Below are 16,448 nucleotides of genomic sequence, written 5' to 3'. Positions count from 1 at the left end.
TTGCAATTATAAAAATCCAAATATTTTCGATCTTCAAATAACATTTTGAACAAACGAGACAATGAATTATTTAATAAAAGTAGCCTAGGTAAAATACGTTTGTTTATATCACATCATAATTGTGTAGTCACCAACTTTTTTGGTTAATACACATTTTTCCATTAGTAAACTTGCATTAAAAAAGTGACTATAATCATTCTTAGACGATATAGAGAGATTTAAAAATGGTAACGTTATTTTTCCTTAGTGTCCAAAACTCAAATCGAATTTTAATGCGATGAGTTGATTCGCGAAGTGAATGGTTGAACGCGCCGTTCTAGTTGGGCGGGGTTTTTCACCCGTGACGTCACAGCGGCCTTCGCTCAACGGCTGCATCCATCATCAGTCCATCTTTGCCTGCGAAGCATTCGGGTCTCTGCAAGCAGCAAGAAAGAACAACTTATATTAAATCAAATGGAGTCCTTCGAAACTATTAACCAGCTTTGGTTGAGCTCCACCTTTGAGCTGATCGACTGGAATTTGACTTCTTCTCCAGATGCACTTGGGGAATTCACAACTTTTCCTGCCATGCAACAGGTAGGAGACCAAAATTATTATCATCCCAGTTTAATATTGTAGTTTAGATTTAGATCTTTTCCTAATAAATATGCTTAACTTTTTACTTTTGACAATAACTTCAGATGTCCGTAAAACTTTTCAGGTAAAAATATTTTTGTTCAGGCATCATGCTCTGCCAAGCTTTAACTGAAAATGCACCAATGGTTTTCTCTGCTAGATGCTCTTACTTTTACAAAATTACCACAATTGTCAAGAAATGGGAGTGTTTGGGCACAAGTGTTAAATTGCATGGGAAAAAAACATGCATGTTGCAAGTAATAGGCTCAAATAACAGCATTTAAACAACAGCTTTTACAACAATGTCAAGTAGTTAGATGGTAAAAATATTTTTGTTCAGGCATCATGCTCTGCCAAGCTTGAACTGAAAATGCACCAATGGTTTTCTCTGCTAGATGCTCTTACTTTTACAAAATTACCACAATTGTCAAGAAATGGGAGTGTTTGGGCACAAGTGTTAAATTGCATGGGAAAAAAACATGCATGTTGCAAGTAATAGGCTCAAATAACAGCATTTAAACAACAGCTTTTACAACAATGTCAAGTAGTTAGATGATATTAACTGTTTTTTTTTTTCCAGCAGAACACTGATGCTGGATTCTGGATTGGTCTTAAAAATATTGTTGAAGTCAGCACGTAAGTACCATTCTCACACACACACACACACACATACACATGCTTTATAACATGGCCTAATGTCAGTTGGTTTTGTGCAGCCAAGGGCAGGTGAACCAACCACACCCAGATTCCAACTATGGTGCTGATCCTCCGCAAAAGTCCTCATCAACCTTGTAAGATGTCTCAACCGTTCACCAAACATTTGCACTTTGGCAACACTCAGCCCAACTGACTTATTTTTGTGTTTGTATTTATTTATTAGGAAAAAGAGGACATCGGTGCGAGGCTCACCGGATTATATCAAGAAGCCCTTGAATGCCTTCATGCTTTATGCAAAGGAGAACCGGCCCATTTTGAAAATGCTTTATGAGAAAAAAGACAGCGCCAGCATTAACAAACTCTTGGGTCAGATGGTGAGTTTAACTGGCCATGCGGTGTCGTTGTTGCTGCTTGTGAACTTTTTGTGTGTGTTGACGCTCGTGTGGTTTTGTCCACAGTGGAAAACGCTTTCGCAAGGTGACAAACAGAAATATTTCGAGGAGGCGCAGCGCTTGAACGACGAGCACGCCATTATGTATCCCAACTGGTCGACCCGTGACAACTACGTAAGTTGAGAAACTGAGCAACAACTTGTCATAGCTGATGTTTTTCATGGAATTTTCAATATTATTTATCATATCATTTCTATATTCAACACATTCACACTCCAGTCTGGTCTTGATTGTGTTTTGTTTTTATTTTCCAGGGCAAAACAAAGAAAAAGAAGTGTTGTCATGCGGCACGTAAGTTTCTTTCTTTCTTTCTTTTAATTCCTAAAATCCATTTAGGAGCTTATTATAAAAGTCACATGATTTGAGATAATAGTTGGTACATAAGAAAAGAAGAGTATTTGTGAGAAACCTGATGGAATTATGCCAATTATTCACTGCCAACTGATTGGACGTTTAGTGCTGTCAATGGCAGATAGTGAGTCAATACCCACGCTCAATCACGGGATAACCTGAGTTTAAAAATATATATATATTTTTCTACTTCCAAAGGAAGATGTCGTTTTCTGACAACATTTTAAGGGTGGAAAAATGAACAATCAAGTCGTGCAATGTTATTGTTGTGGGTAGTAATTGTTGTTTGTTTTCTTCTCAGGGTGCACGAGCCAGCGCCCCGCTGCCACTTCGGTCGCTGCCTATCCGGCGTCTCCTCCTCAAGTCAGTGTCTATCCAGTTTACGCCCATCCGGTGACTGCCTATCCAGCGTCTGCTCCAGTCACAAGTCCGGCTGACTATGCGGTCACTGCTCACCAAGTCGATGCCGATCCAGGCTTTGTCCAGCCGGTCACAGCCTTTTCAGCATCTTCTCACCAAGTCGATGCCGATCCAGGCTTTGTCCAGCCGGTCACTGCCTATCCATCCGCCTCTCCAACGGCAACTTTCCAAGCCGCTCCGGCAACGGTTCCCGACACCTGGCCCTTCTTCACGTCCTTTGACGTGACGACAGAGTTTCAGATGCCACTCAGCCTTGAGCTGGAACTAAATGATTTTTTTAAAGAGCATGGAGATATGCTCTTCGATGAATTCGAAGACCTTGATTTATCTGTTTTCGATTTGTAAAAAAAAATGTATATATATATATATATATATATGTATATTTGTGAATACTATTTTACTACAGTTTTTAAATGTTATTTCCCGACACCTGCCCGTTCTTCACGTCCTTTTAAAATTAACTTTTAAAAGAGCAAGGAGATATGCTCTTCGATGAATTCGAAGACCTTGATTTATCTGTTTTTGATTTGAAAAAAAAAAGTATATATTTGTGAATACTATTTTACTACCGTTTTAAATGTTGTTTCCCGACACCTGCCTGTTCTCCACGTCCTTTGACGTGATGGCAGAGTTTCCGATGCCACTAAAATTAACTTTTAAAAGAGCAAGGAGATATGCTCTTCGATGAATTTGAAGACCTTGATTCATCTGTTTTCGATTTGTAAAAAAAAATGTGAATACTATTTTACTACTGTTTTAAATGTTGTTTTTATGTTTTTATATTAAATAAGTGTTATTGTGTGATCTTAATTCAGAAATGTTTATTTTGTGGGAAATGCTTTTTTTTAGGTGACAAAAATATTTTTTTAACGAAAAATTGTATTGCCAAAGTTAACACTGGAAGAAAAGGCCTTATAAATATTGATACATTCAGTTTAGGGCCTGCCAGTCACTATTTCAGGTTGTATTGCTTGCAGTAAATATTTTAACCAGCAGAGGGCAGGTGCAGCGTTTTAGCGTCATTGTAGGCCAGATCGAAGTGAGGAAGTGACGTTCAATTTCCAACCTGTGACCGTGCGTGCACGATGCAAAATTATCGCTAATAGTATCTTAACAGAAAGGTACAATTACAGTAATAAAACTAAATTATTAGTTTTTATACAAAAAGAAAAGTCCCCCCCGAAAAGAGTTACCATCAGTTCTGCCGAGAACTACGCATTGAATTGAATTGTTTGGTGAGTTCCTCATTTACCCACTTGTGCTATTCTCATAATGCCAAATTAAAACTATTTTGCTCAAATATGCAAGTTAATTAACTCCATATTTAATCAACCAGTTGGAGGCTTAATGAACATTCAAACAGGAGGCTTAATGAACATTCAAACAGAATAGGTTAACATTATTTGCTGCAACATTTGAGGTTCTCGAATTAATCTGTTTATATGCATATACAGTGGTACCTCGAGATACTAGCGTAATCCATTCCGGAACTGAGCTCGTATGACGAGATTCTCGTAACTCGAGCGGACGTTTTCCATTGAAATGAATGGAAAACAAATGAATTCGTTCCAGCCCTCTGAAAAAACACCCAAAACAGGATATTGGATTGGAAAAAATGTTTTATTTCTTCTAATTCGCCATCTATTAACAAAGTAACACATAACCAGTGGTTTAATAGTAATAAAATGTGTTTAATCTAACTAAAATTGGGCAGATTTCGCCGACGGGAGACAGAGACGTTTGTGGGCGTGGGGGGGGGGGGGGGGGGTCGTTTTTTTCCACGACAACGCACTCGTAAACGGAACAAATAAATTTAAATTAACTTGGATTAATATATACAGACACTCAAACATATGTTTAATGTAACTTTACACAAAACTGAATTCTAATTTTGTTGTAATCTTTTGTTACCTTCGTTTTCCGGGTTGGTGGTTTGCCACGCCGCCACCCTCACGTTCGCTATCGATGGACTGTTTGCTGTTGTATTGCCTTCAAAATATTCCCAAAATGATGCACACAAATGTCCTCACAATAGGACAACGCACGACCACTTGCCAACGAGAAATAGTCTTTAAAGAACGATCGCGGGAGCTTCTTTCCTTAGAAAGAATAACAGGAAATACAATAGTTGAGCTTACCCACGTATTGATTGTGGGTAATGAAGTTTTATTCTGAGAAAGGTTGCCATTGCCTATGGGTGTTGTGTGCACGAGTATACTTCATTACCCAGAAAGCCCTCTTTTTGCCCGCGCATGCGCGTTGTGCGTTTCCTGGTCTTAGGAGAAACTCGTCTGAATTAATCGTTCCGTGCTCGTAAATATTGTTATACACGAAAGATATGCAAAAAAGACCTGGCTTGGTCGCATCACGAAATTTTGATCGCATGACGGGCGAATTATTCGATCGAAATTTCCGCCGTAAGACGAGAATTTTGTATGACGAGCGGTCGTATGACGAGGCACCACTGTACATGTTTAAATATGTATACATATGTATATATTATATATATAATAAATATAAATCAACTTTAACTGATGGTCATTGGAATTGACATACATACGTGTCATTGGAATTGACAGACGTGTTTAAAATGTTACAAAATTATCCATCTCACTTCTTGGGATGTTCCACAGCTAATCACGTGATCGAAAATTTGGCCTGATCAAGTCATTTAAAAAAATCATTTAAATAAAGAATTGATGTCATGTTTTGTTGGGTTTATAAGCAAGATTTATCAAACGCTTTTTATTTTTACTAGGATGAGCGGTATGAAAAATGAACGAGTTTCTTATTCCATTTATTTATTTATTTTCTCAAGTGATATTGATATTATAGGGATCGCCGAAAGGGTGCAAAGTTTCTTGATACTCACTTGAGACCCCCAAAACGTCCTTATACAGGAAGGAAATTGTGGTGCAAATTTTTAGAGATGAACCAAAAGAGACCACTTGTATTCCGACCTTCTTTCAGCATCCGTGCAAAGCAAAACCAAACGTGAAGACCATCCGACCCCAAAATACTGTGAATGTGCATTTACAAACTTTTGTCATCTACATGATCATCTTTGGACTTTTTGCGTTAATTCTATGCTAGGGTAGGGCTAACAGGAAATGGAAGTTGGATTGGTTATTTAATTAATGAAAATGTGATTGACACTTGGCACGGTCATGCCTTACTGAATCTTAGTACAGTGGTACCTCGAGATACGAGCTTAATCCGTTCCGGAACTGAGCTCGTATGACGAGGTTCTCGTAACTCGAACGAACGTTTCCCATTGAAATGAATGGGAAACAAATTAATTCGTTCCAACTATCTGAAGAAAACACCAAAAACAGGATATTGGATTGGAAAACATGTTTTATTTCTTATAATTCACCATCTATTAACAAAGTAATAAATAACGAGTGGTTTGATAGTAATAATGTGTTTAATAGGATTAAAATTAGACACATTTCGCGGAGGGGAGAGAACAACACACACGGAGGCGGAGGGGGGGGGGGGGACTGTTCGGGGTGACTTTCTCCACGGCAACATTGCACTCTTAAACGAACAAACAAATTTAAATTAACTTGGATAACTAAAAAAAACAGACACTCAACCTTTAATGTAACTTCAAACAAAACTAACTTCTAAATTAGTTGTAATCTTTTTTACCTTACTTAGTTCTACGGGTTGACACCACTTGGCCACTCCGCCGAAGTCTTCAAAACGAACGCATCAAGAGTTGTTTGTTTTTGTCTACCCTTCAAAATATTTCGATAATGTCGCATACAAATGTCATCATAATACGATGATGTGCGACCACTTGCCAGTTTGTCAGGGTGAATCGTTTCTATAAAATCCGAAACCTCTTGCTACTTCGCGAGCATGTCTTTGATATCTTTTGTAGCCGCCTCTTCCACCGCCTCCTCGCTACTAAGTTCTGGCAACAAATGTTCACGCTCCTGTAGGTCGATTAAATCCTGTGTCATGAGTTCTTCGTGGTGCTCGGCGATTAGGTCATTCACATCTGCCTCATCAAGTGCTCTTTCCAAAATTCACGAAGGGTTAGCTCTGTGTCATCTGTCACATCGAAGCATTTCTTGAATAAATTGTACACCAGTAGTGGCTTAATTTTACAGTCACCGCTGGCATTAGCACACAACGCTAGCGTTAAGCGGTCTTTCATAGGTTTGTGTCCCGTTAATGCCTTCTCTTCTGCCACGATGAATGTTCGCCTGGGCATTTTTTTCCAAAAAAGACCAGTTTCATCGCAGTTGAAAACTTGCTGGGGGTGTAATTTTCCTGGGCGATAATCAAGGCAAATGTCTTGATAAATTCCACCGCAGCTTTCGAATTGCATCTCGCCGCTTCTGCGTGTCGGATTGCAGAGTGTATTCCAGATCGTTTTTTAAATTTTTCGAACCAGCCATGACTCGCTTTAAATGTTTGTGAAGTTGTTGAAGGCTCTCCTTTCGTTGATATCAAATCTATGTAAATTCGGCTGGCTTTTTCACAAATGGTAGACTCGGCCAGGCTATCTCCTGCTAATTGTTTATCTTTTATTCACAATAAAAGAAGGTTCTCCATCTCGTCGTGAATGTCACTGCGCCGGTGGGAAATGATAGATAGTCCTTTGGTCGGCCTCTTCTCCTTAATTGCGTCCCTCTGCTTAAGGATGGAGGATATGGTTGACGTATTCCTCTCGTATTGCCGAGCGAGCTCGGTAACACGTACCCCACGCTCATGTTTTTCAATTATTTCGCGTTTCATGTCCATTGTCAACGGTCGCCTTTTCTTAGCAAAACTTTGCCGATCCATTGTAATACGTATTGTTTACCTGGTATGTAAATGTAGACCAAGTGGGGGGAAAACGGGTGTGGAAATGCAAAGTCCGCCCACCAGTGCTCGTAGACATATTTTTTACACGAAAGAGATGCAAAAACAAAAAAATGCCATGGCGACCTGGCTTGGTCGCATCATGAAATTTTGACCGCATCACGGGCGAATTATTCGATCGAAATTTCCCCCGTAAGACGAGCATTCCGTATGACGAACGGTCGTATGACGAGGTACCACTGTACTACTAATAGGGCAACATTTTTAAAGCCTTATTACTTGCACCCCTTTTTCATTTATTCAAATTGGTTATAGTTGTAAACAGGCTTCACTTTTACCCAATCCAGCAATTTATTCATTTTTACATTGATTTTACAGTACCTTTAATGTGTCTCACAATTTGATGTAATTTTGTAGTATAAAAAAAACATTTGTGGATCACTTGAGGATTCTACAAATTCTTAGGCCCCTATTGTTAATTTTAAGCCAATTCAAGGAAGTTTTTTTGTCGAAAAAAGGTCACCATTAGAGAATCACGAAAAGAGTTTACATTTGATTTTGGGCTCTTTATTTATGTAGTAATGAAAATTGTGGCGACATGGTGAGAAGTGGTTAACACAAAGCTGTCTCCAGGCCGACCAGGTAGAATAAATAGAATGCTACACACGACATTAGTGTTAACGGTTTCCTTGACGACTGCGATGGCGTTCCCTGGCGTTGTGTCCGTCAGATCTTGTACAGCCCGAAAAAGTTGGCGTGGCTGGAGTGACTGAGATATTCCGGGTGCGACACGTTGACCAGCACACTTTGGTTCTGCCGCAGGTTCAGGGCCGACGCCAGGTAGCTGTCAGTGGTCCAGGCGTGCGGGGGCCCCCGCTCGTGGCGCTGAGAGCAGAAGCCCACCCGGTGGGCCTCCAGCAGGGCGCTGTCGTCACCCGACGGCGAGCGGAGGAACACGGTGTGGACGAAGGAGGACGTGGGCGAGCAGTGCTTGAAGATGAACTCCACCCGTGAGTAGACGTGGTAGAGTCCGCTCTGGTTGACGCGGAGGGCACCGTCCGACACCCGGTAGGCCACGCCTCCGCCGGTGAAGGCGCCGCTGATGCGCGAATCCCAGCGAAGCGTTTTGGGGAAGTGGCTCTTTTCAATTCGACCTGCGACACAAAAGAAACTTTTTGGATGGTAGAATGAAAGCAAATTTACCAGATAAAATGGGAAGCAATATTTTTTTCATGAAATTGGATCTTTTTTCTATAATTGTAAGTGAACATTTGTTTAATGAATCAAGGAAAGCTATTGCACAATGGAAAAAAGCTATCTACTATTACTAGCTACTACTGACAAACAGTTTTTGTTCTAAAGTAGAATTTACTTCATCAAAATTCTTCTAAGGCATTCATTAAGAAGCAGTGTGTGTCGCGCAGAGACCCTTCGTGGTTCACTGACGCTTGGCTTGCTCGTATCAAAACCGACGTGGATGACAACTGGAGGCTGAAGGTAAACTGTTTCTCCTATTCTTGCTACGCTAAGATGTCCAATCTACCTTTTTATAACCAAATATTAAAAAACACACCTATTAACCTACCAATGAGCAAAAATATAGAAACAAAATGTGTTATTTGTCAGCGTCAATGGCACTCAATGGATAAATATAGTATCTGATTTTGTGTGTGTCACAGCTGAACAACCTAAAGAAGATACTCCAAATGGTGTTGGAGTATTACAGCGAGGTAAGCGCCTCCTCATTTCGTTAGGATTCATGTGGCCAATGAGGCGCGTTGTGTTGTTAGCAAAAGGCACAAGAAAGAAAACAGTGTGCATAGTGGCTAAAAAAGCTCAGATCAAGTCTGGTATGCGCTTATGTGATCATATCACCGAGGCCAAAAAAGTAAACATTTTGTGGTAGTCGTAACTTGATGCACTTTGGACTAGGTCTTGGTCCAGGGACTTTCTGACTTCCCTCTGCCTGACGTGGCCTTGGCCGCCGAGGACTCGAACCCGGCGGAGCTGGGCAGGCTACTGCAGCTCGTATTGGGCTGCGCTGTCAGATGTGAGCGTAAGCAAGGTATAGGGCTAAGCCAATTGATGTAATATGGTATTTTTGTCAAAGGCTAAATATTTAAGTGCATTTTTTTTTCCAACATTCGCTACTTCATTCCACGGCCACGAAAGTAAAAGGAACAAAAAACAACTGAATGTGAATCCCTTTTAACAGAGTACATCCAAATCATCATGACGTTGGAGGAATCGGTGCAGCATGTCGTCATGGCGGCCATTCAGGAGGTTCGTGCTACATCTAATAAACTCTTATGTTTTGTTGTAAAAAAAAATAGTTTTAAATACAATTGCGACTAAAACTTTGCACTGATAAAATTGGAATATAAAATATTCCACACATAAATCCCTAAACTCGGAATTTACCGTAGTTGTTTTGGTCAACAATGTCTGGAAATGATTAATCGAAAAATAATTTTTGTTTTTGTCCTCTAATTGTCGATTAATCAAGGCGCTCCTAATATATTGTTCATTGAAGAAAATGGCGTTCTCGTATATGGGTGAAATGTTTAACTTTTTTTTTTAAACAGCTCTTACACAGAGAGACCGTGGCCCCCTTAGGAGGAGAGCTATCTGGAAACCTCGAACAGCAGGTCAGTACGATTAACTCCTTCGCTGCCAGAGCCTTTGAAGTTCAAATGTCACGGAAGTCTTTCAATTTCAACGCCAATGAGTTAAAGCACAAATGAGCATGCACTCATTCATACTCCGTTTGTCCCTGCCGCATGTGTTCAGCTCCGAAAAGCTCTGGAAGAAGTCACGTCGGAGAAAGAAGCGCTCGCGCAACGCTGCCAGGAGCTTGACCAGCAGGTATCTCCACTTCTTTTAAAGGACCCTCCCGCACACAAACACAGCGAGAGCACATGCACACTCGTCCGCGGGCCAGTGTAAACAAAATATTGCCTTTGTCTGGAGCTGCTGTGGCAGAAGGATTGTGAGCTTATATAGTCTGCCCAGCCACTTTGCGGTCATTCCGCTCAGCAGCGGGCACTGACTGACCAATCACTCTCGACAGTTTCGGTTGTCGTTCCCTTTGCCGTCCCGCCGGACCGTCAGGTAAGCCCCACATGAGCGAAACTAATCCCCCGTGCTGTTTGGATGTTGACGCTAACTCGGCTAACGGGGGCTCCATTAAGGTTGCTACATGGACACGCTGTGTGATTTGAGTAATTTTAATTCAGTGGTTTTTCTGTACTACCCAGGCAAATGTGGGCTGACTAACTGCCAACTGAGTGTTTGTGCATGGATTAACTTGCACTCTGTTCACCACCGCCAGTCTTTTAAGAGTCTCGTTCTCCAAGGTTACTACCTGTGTTTTTCTTCTTGGAACTTCTTGATCAGGTGGCTGTTCTCCAAGAGGAACATAACAGCCTGCTCGCCGAGAACGACGTCCTCACCGACCGAGCCAATCAGTTGGAGACGTTTGACGACCCCAACACGCCGTCGGGCAGGAAGCACAGCCAGCTACAGCAACAGCTAGAAGTGCTCCAGGAGGAGAACTTCAGGTAGGTGACCGCTTACCAACTTGTGCCACTAGGCGGAGCCCAAAGCCAAGCATGAAGACCTTGGGGATCACTGAAGAAATGGGACATTTTACAAAACATGCAGTATCTGAACTCATTTACATTAAAACTCAGTTAAGAACAATAATTGTTATTCGTTTTTTAAGTCGTTTTAAAATACCAAATAAGTCTGGCGTATCACCTAATTGCATACAATTTTTCTCTTGTCCCGCTGTCCCCATAAACAAATGTACTCAAAAGTAAAACTATAAAAATGAGTTGAAATTAGAATTTTGTTTGGGGGGTTTTCTCTTTCTTTTTTTTCTCGTGACTGTCTTTTGTAACTGTGGGAACATTTGTTTTAATACACATACTATGTAGTGGAAAATCTGATAAATAAACGCTTTGATTCCTTTGAGCAAAAATGTGCTCCTATTGTGAACTGACCCTGAAAGTAATTTTGTCAGGCTGGAGGCCGCAAAGGACGACTACAGGATCCACTGCGAAGAGCTGGAGAAGCAGCTGGTGGAAGTCCAGCACCGCAACGACGAGTTGACCGGCCTGGCCGAGGAGTCCAGGTCACTCAAGGATGAGCTGGACGTACTGAGGTCTGTTAGCTTTTGCCCAAAAATGAGCAATATTATTTGGCTCACGGTTTCCCGCGCAAGTGAAAACATCTCATTTTGCCTTCTAGGAACTGTTCAGACCGAATGGTGATGCTGGAGGCTTCGGTGGAAACGTACAAGCGTAAACTGGACAACCTGGGGGACCTGAAGAGGCAGATGAAGCTCCTGGAGGAGAAGAACACCATCTACATGCAGAACACCGTCAGCCTGGAAGAGGAACTGCGCAAGGCCAACGCCGCCCGGGCACAGCTGGAAACGTATAAGCGCCAGGTAGTCGGATGTATTTAAAAAAAAAAAGAAAGTTTTGAGAATTATTTCTTTGTCCTTGATTTATTTTGAAAAGACAAAAAAATCAACAAAGGACCCCTGATTTGGTGTATTCTGGTTGTTTGCACCCCTTCAGGTCCAAGAGCTACACTTGAAGTTGTCAGACGAGGCAAGGCGAGCGGACAGTCACGACTTTGAAATGAAAAGGCTGGAAGAGAAATACGAACTGGTGACGAAGGAGAAAGAGGTGGGTCTCTCCAGGAACTGGGGAGGGTGTTGGGAAATGAGAGGAGCGTGAGTAACTTTTCCATCCACCTGCAGCGCATCATTGTGGAGAGAGACTCTCTGAAGGAACTCAATGAGGAGCTTCGGTGCACCCAAGCGCAACAGCACCAACTCTCCCAAGCCGGTAGGGTGCATTCAGAAAACTTTTGGGTCATTCCAGAATTGGTTGTCTTGGTCAACAAAAGAAATTGGAAAAATGAATTTTCTCTTGCATATATATTTATGGTATTAATCAACTTTACCGGATAGATTAGCTATTTTACAGATCTATTGTGAAATTTTCATGATTGGATTGATTTAGTTTTTATTTATAGTATAATTATAGTAAGAGGGTTGCGAAGCTATACCAATGTGCAATTTTTTCAAAGGAGTAGAAACAAACTGTTCTTGTCTTGAGGACAAAGGGGAGAAAATTTACATTTTTAGGCCATGCTTCAGTCCTATTTGGTATTTTCAAACATATTTTCAAGCGTCCTTTCGTCTTAGTTTTTTAAGATTTGGTCTCCAAACGAGTAAATGCTATTTTAAGATTTCGTATGTGGGTTATTTCAATTTGGAAAGTGGAACATAAAATGTCCTCCAATTCTGAAATGCCCCTATAACGTTTTCCCGCGGTTGATCTTCAATTCTAAACCTCATCAGCGGTTCTCTCTGGTGTGCGGCAGGGATGCTGCATTCCACAAGCCCCAGTCACGATAACCTAGCAGCAGAACTGATCCCCGTCGAGCACAGGTGCAACAGTCCCATCAACACGTACGACGGCTGGCCGGTTAGCCCAACGCTGACTTTTGTGGTTGGCGCGTAGGGAGAAGTTCATCAGGCTTCAGCATGAGAACAGGATGCTTAGAGTGCAGCAGGAAGAGTTTGAGAGAGAGAAGATCGCATCTCTGCAGTCTCAGCTGGAGAACGCTCACAAGAGCCGCAGTCGATTGGACACGGAGAACAGGTTACCCCTCCTTGCAGCCTGATTATTTGTTCAGTGTCCTTACTCTGCCTTATTCCTACTTTCCCAAAGTGCAGATTGAGTCGCCAACGAGTCGGGGAGCTGCAGCAGCAGGTTGAAGACCTCCAAAAGGCGCTGCAGAGTCAGGCGGTCAAGCCTGATGACGTGAGTGCGCTGGCAGATGTCTATTGTGTTTGCATACCTACATTGATTATTAACTGTCCTTCCTGTCCCTGACACATAGTCAAACCTGAAGCGGAAACTGGACGCGCACATGTAAGTATCAGACTGGACTATGATTCTGGATGGAACTTGAAAGCATACATATTTCTATAGTTTATATTTTCACAGTTCAAATAGTGTATAAGAAAAACTAGTGGAAAACTGGTAACTATGTTGCTACCTGAGAGTACCTACTTTTGCCACGTGACCATTTTTGCGGGACAAGGTTTTGAAGCCCCAGGAATACTATCTGGATGATTCTTTACAGTAAGAGGCCTTTTGCCTGTTTCATCAGGGTCCAGCTGAATGAGGCCCAGGATGAAATCATGAAGAAGAAAGAGCTCCTGGAGGACCTGCAGCCCGACAACACTCAAAACTGTGAGTGTCTCGTCCCCACAGGATGACGGAATTCCCCACCCGAATCAGTCCAATTATGGGTTTTTTTCAGCATTAAAAGTGGACGAGCTCATGGCTGCGCTGAAAAAGAAGGATGATGACATGAGGGCCATGGAGGAGAGGTACAAATTGTACCTAGAGAAAGCTCGAAATGTGAGTAACAGGAGTTGAATGAAGTTCTATTTTTTCCCCACTTAAGAAGTTGAAGGTTTGAGCCTCTTTGCCTGCAGGTGATCCGAGCTCTAGACCCTAAATTGAACCCAGCGACCGCTGAGATTCAGGCTCTGAGGAACCAGGTGACAGACAGAGACAAACAGATTCTCAACCTAGAGGTAATTGTACTATCTTCTACTGTCACATTGGGAGAAAATTAAGGCCAATATGGCTCCACAGCGTCAGTGTGAGCAGGCCCGACTGCGCGAGTACGAAGAGAAACTGATAGTCTCCGCTTGGTACAACAAGGTAAGGTCCAAGATGCGCTTTTGAAGCCGCCATCCACGCTCAAGTTACTCAAGAACATGCTGTCGCCCTTCAGAGTTTGAACTTTCAGAAGCTGGCCATCGAGTCGCGTCTGGGTGGCCGCGCTGGTGCCGCTCTGTCAAATTCTGGCCAGTCCTTCTTGTCGCAACAACGACAAGTGTCGAACGCCCCTCGCCCCGTGCTTTCCATCAGCGTGCCCAACACGACCTCCAAGTAGAGTTGTGTGGAGCCCACATGTTTAACTCAGTCAGCGTTTTCTGGCCTTTATTGTAAAAAAAGCATATATATTACTCACAAAGTTAGCTATTTTGGTCTTTTTGTAGAAGAACATTCTTTTTTATACTCAATTTTACCGATTGATTTCTAGCAATAGTTTTTATTTTGACCGTATTGGGTCATTTCTCTCTACTGCTTTGGCAAAATGGAGTGAAATCCCTGAGGAAAAAAAGGACCAATCCAGTCTCAAGTGACCTTAACATGTCAGCGCCGTGCCAAAGGCTAAAGGAAGATGGGGATCCAGGCCGCTCAGCTGACTAGAGTTTCTCTCGACACCAGATCATCAGGAACAGGACGGAACAGAAGCCTGACAACCTTTAACTACTTACAAGATAGAGGACGGTGATGGCCAAGCTTGCATTACGTTTGTGAATGTCATGTGAAATTTGGTAGATTTTGTACCGGCCACCGACTCATCACTGACGGACAATCAGGGGGCACAAAATGGTGACTGTCTCATCTTATTAACCATGGAGTTGCACTTAAACACCAGCTTTTTTTCCAAAATCCAAATGTCTTAGAATTATAGCCTGGGTCCTACAATGGCATAGTTTTTAATTGGGGGCGTTGATGTTCGGGGCTTTGCTAAGTGCTTTATCAACATTAGGCAGGCTTATTCTGTCACGATGTGTTAATATGCAGATTTGCTTAATTTTGATTAGACATTTGACAATTTTCTTGTATTATATGGTAAAATAAAGCTGTCCAAATATATCTGTATTTAATGGTTGTATTAAAAGAAATGTTTTGAAGCAAAATTATGATGGAATTAAATTTAGTTTTTATGAATTTTCTGGTGTCATGCTGATTAAGTTACATATCTATATTCTGGGTGTGTACATTTCTAATAACTGACCACATGCAGCGGAGAATCGGGTAAGTGTGCCTAGGTCATAAGTCTTTTATAAAGATTCATTTTTTGGCATAAAATAGTGTTATTGGTTTAACTCCTGACTCCGTAAATAAACAAATTAATTGTACCTAAGCACAAAGGTAGTTTTTTTTCACTTGATGGCTGCATATGCTTTTTAAATTTATTATTATTTTTTATTTAATTTTATTTTCCAATTACTCTGTCAAATTATATTCTATGAAATTATTAATTTGTATCGTTTTTCTGTGTATTATAAAAGGAATTATTATTTTGCCCACCCCCTTTCCCCCCTTTTGTGTACAATGTGAACTAAAAAAAAGTGCAAATTTTAATGCAGGTCATTTCTTGATTAATTTTTCATATTAAAAAAAAGTCTGCATAAAACTAGTTCGTATTTAATTTGATGTACGATGTCCTGAAATAAAATAAAAATATAATAGTTTCTATGGGGCTCAAAATATTAAGAAGTGACGTCATCCAAAATTGGGGCCTGTTTTTTTTCTATCACCTGCTATCTTTCTGGCTAACGTGCAAACCGTTACATTGGAATCATCGACAGGCTACTCCTAAAATCAACCACAGACGTAATAAAACGTTTTGTCCTTATTGCTTGGGTTTAGCATGTTTGTGAATACTTTCAAATGGTGTAAACTTGCTATTTGTTGTGTTTTGTCGACATAAACAAAGATAACCTGGCGGAAAACTAGCAAAGCTACGAGTGATGGGGGGTGGGCGCCATCTTAGGGTGGGCGCCATCTTAAGACGGTAAAGTATATTACACTTTTTATTTTTCCCACTTTTCTTTTAATTAATCCGTTGATAAAATTCAACGGGGTGTTCATGTAAATGTGACAATTAATATAATTCGATGTAACGATTTTGTTCAACGTTATTTTTCCTTAGTGTCCAAAACTCAAATCGAATTTTAATGCGATGAGTTGATTCGCGAAGTGAATGGTTGAACGCGCCGTTCTAGTTGGGCGGGGTTTTTCACCCGTGACGTCACAGCGGCCTTCGCTCAACGGCAGTCATCCATCATCAGTCCATCTTTGCCTGCGAAGCATTCGGGTCTCTGCAAGCAGCAAGAAAGAAAAACTTATATTAAATCAAATGGAGTCCTTCGAAACTATTAACCAGCTTTGGTTGAGCTCCACCTTTGAGCTGATCGACTGGAATTTGACTTCTTCTCCAGATGCACTTGGGGAATTC

At 41.3% G+C, this 16,448-nt stretch overlaps 2 protein-coding genes across 4 annotated transcripts; both read left to right on the top strand.

Moving 5' to 3' along the window:
• The first annotated feature begins 295 nt into the window (after positions 1–295).
• LOC144070323 (transcription factor 7-like) lies at positions 296–8,327 on the top strand. The gene is made up of 7 exons (XM_077594883.1): positions 296–576; positions 1,196–1,251; positions 1,332–1,406; positions 1,496–1,646; positions 1,731–1,838; positions 1,979–2,015; positions 8,044–8,327. Exons 1-7 carry the CDS (start codon positions 454–456, stop codon positions 8,325–8,327), a joined length of 834 nt encoding a protein of 277 aa, XP_077451009.1. The 5' UTR covers positions 296–453.
• On the top strand, positions 3,603–15,154 carry LOC144070328 (protein Hook homolog 1-like). Of its 3 annotated transcripts, none has more exons than XM_077594891.1 (22): positions 3,603–3,730; positions 8,136–8,572; positions 8,706–8,810; positions 8,993–9,043; positions 9,246–9,378; positions 9,529–9,596; positions 9,899–9,961; positions 10,104–10,178; positions 10,710–10,873; positions 11,338–11,478; positions 11,565–11,766; positions 11,900–12,010; positions 12,085–12,172; positions 12,714–12,780; positions 12,854–12,994; positions 13,069–13,156; positions 13,236–13,267; positions 13,509–13,591; positions 13,662–13,762; positions 13,840–13,941; positions 14,003–14,071; positions 14,145–15,154. In XM_077594891.1, exons 2-22 carry the CDS (start codon positions 8,501–8,503, stop codon positions 14,304–14,306), a joined length of 2,118 nt encoding a protein of 705 aa, XP_077451017.1. In that variant the 5' UTR covers positions 3,603–3,730; positions 8,136–8,500; the 3' UTR covers positions 14,307–15,154. The 3 variants fall into 3 exon arrangements, with proteins under 3 accessions (XP_077451017.1, XP_077451018.1, XP_077451019.1); XM_077594892.1 differs by having other exon boundaries at positions 3,604–3,730; positions 8,738–8,810; XM_077594893.1 differs by lacking the exon at positions 3,603–3,730 and having other exon boundaries at positions 8,298–8,323.
• The last annotated feature ends 1,294 nt before the right edge of the window (positions 15,155–16,448 follow it).

This window comes from Stigmatopora argus, unplaced genomic scaffold (assembly GCF_051989625.1).
Source record: "Stigmatopora argus isolate UIUO_Sarg unplaced genomic scaffold, RoL_Sarg_1.0 HiC_scaffold_28, whole genome shotgun sequence".
Lineage (NCBI taxonomy): Eukaryota > Metazoa > Chordata > Actinopteri > Syngnathiformes > Syngnathidae > Stigmatopora > Stigmatopora argus.
This window is presented reverse-complemented; position numbering and strand designations above follow the sequence as displayed.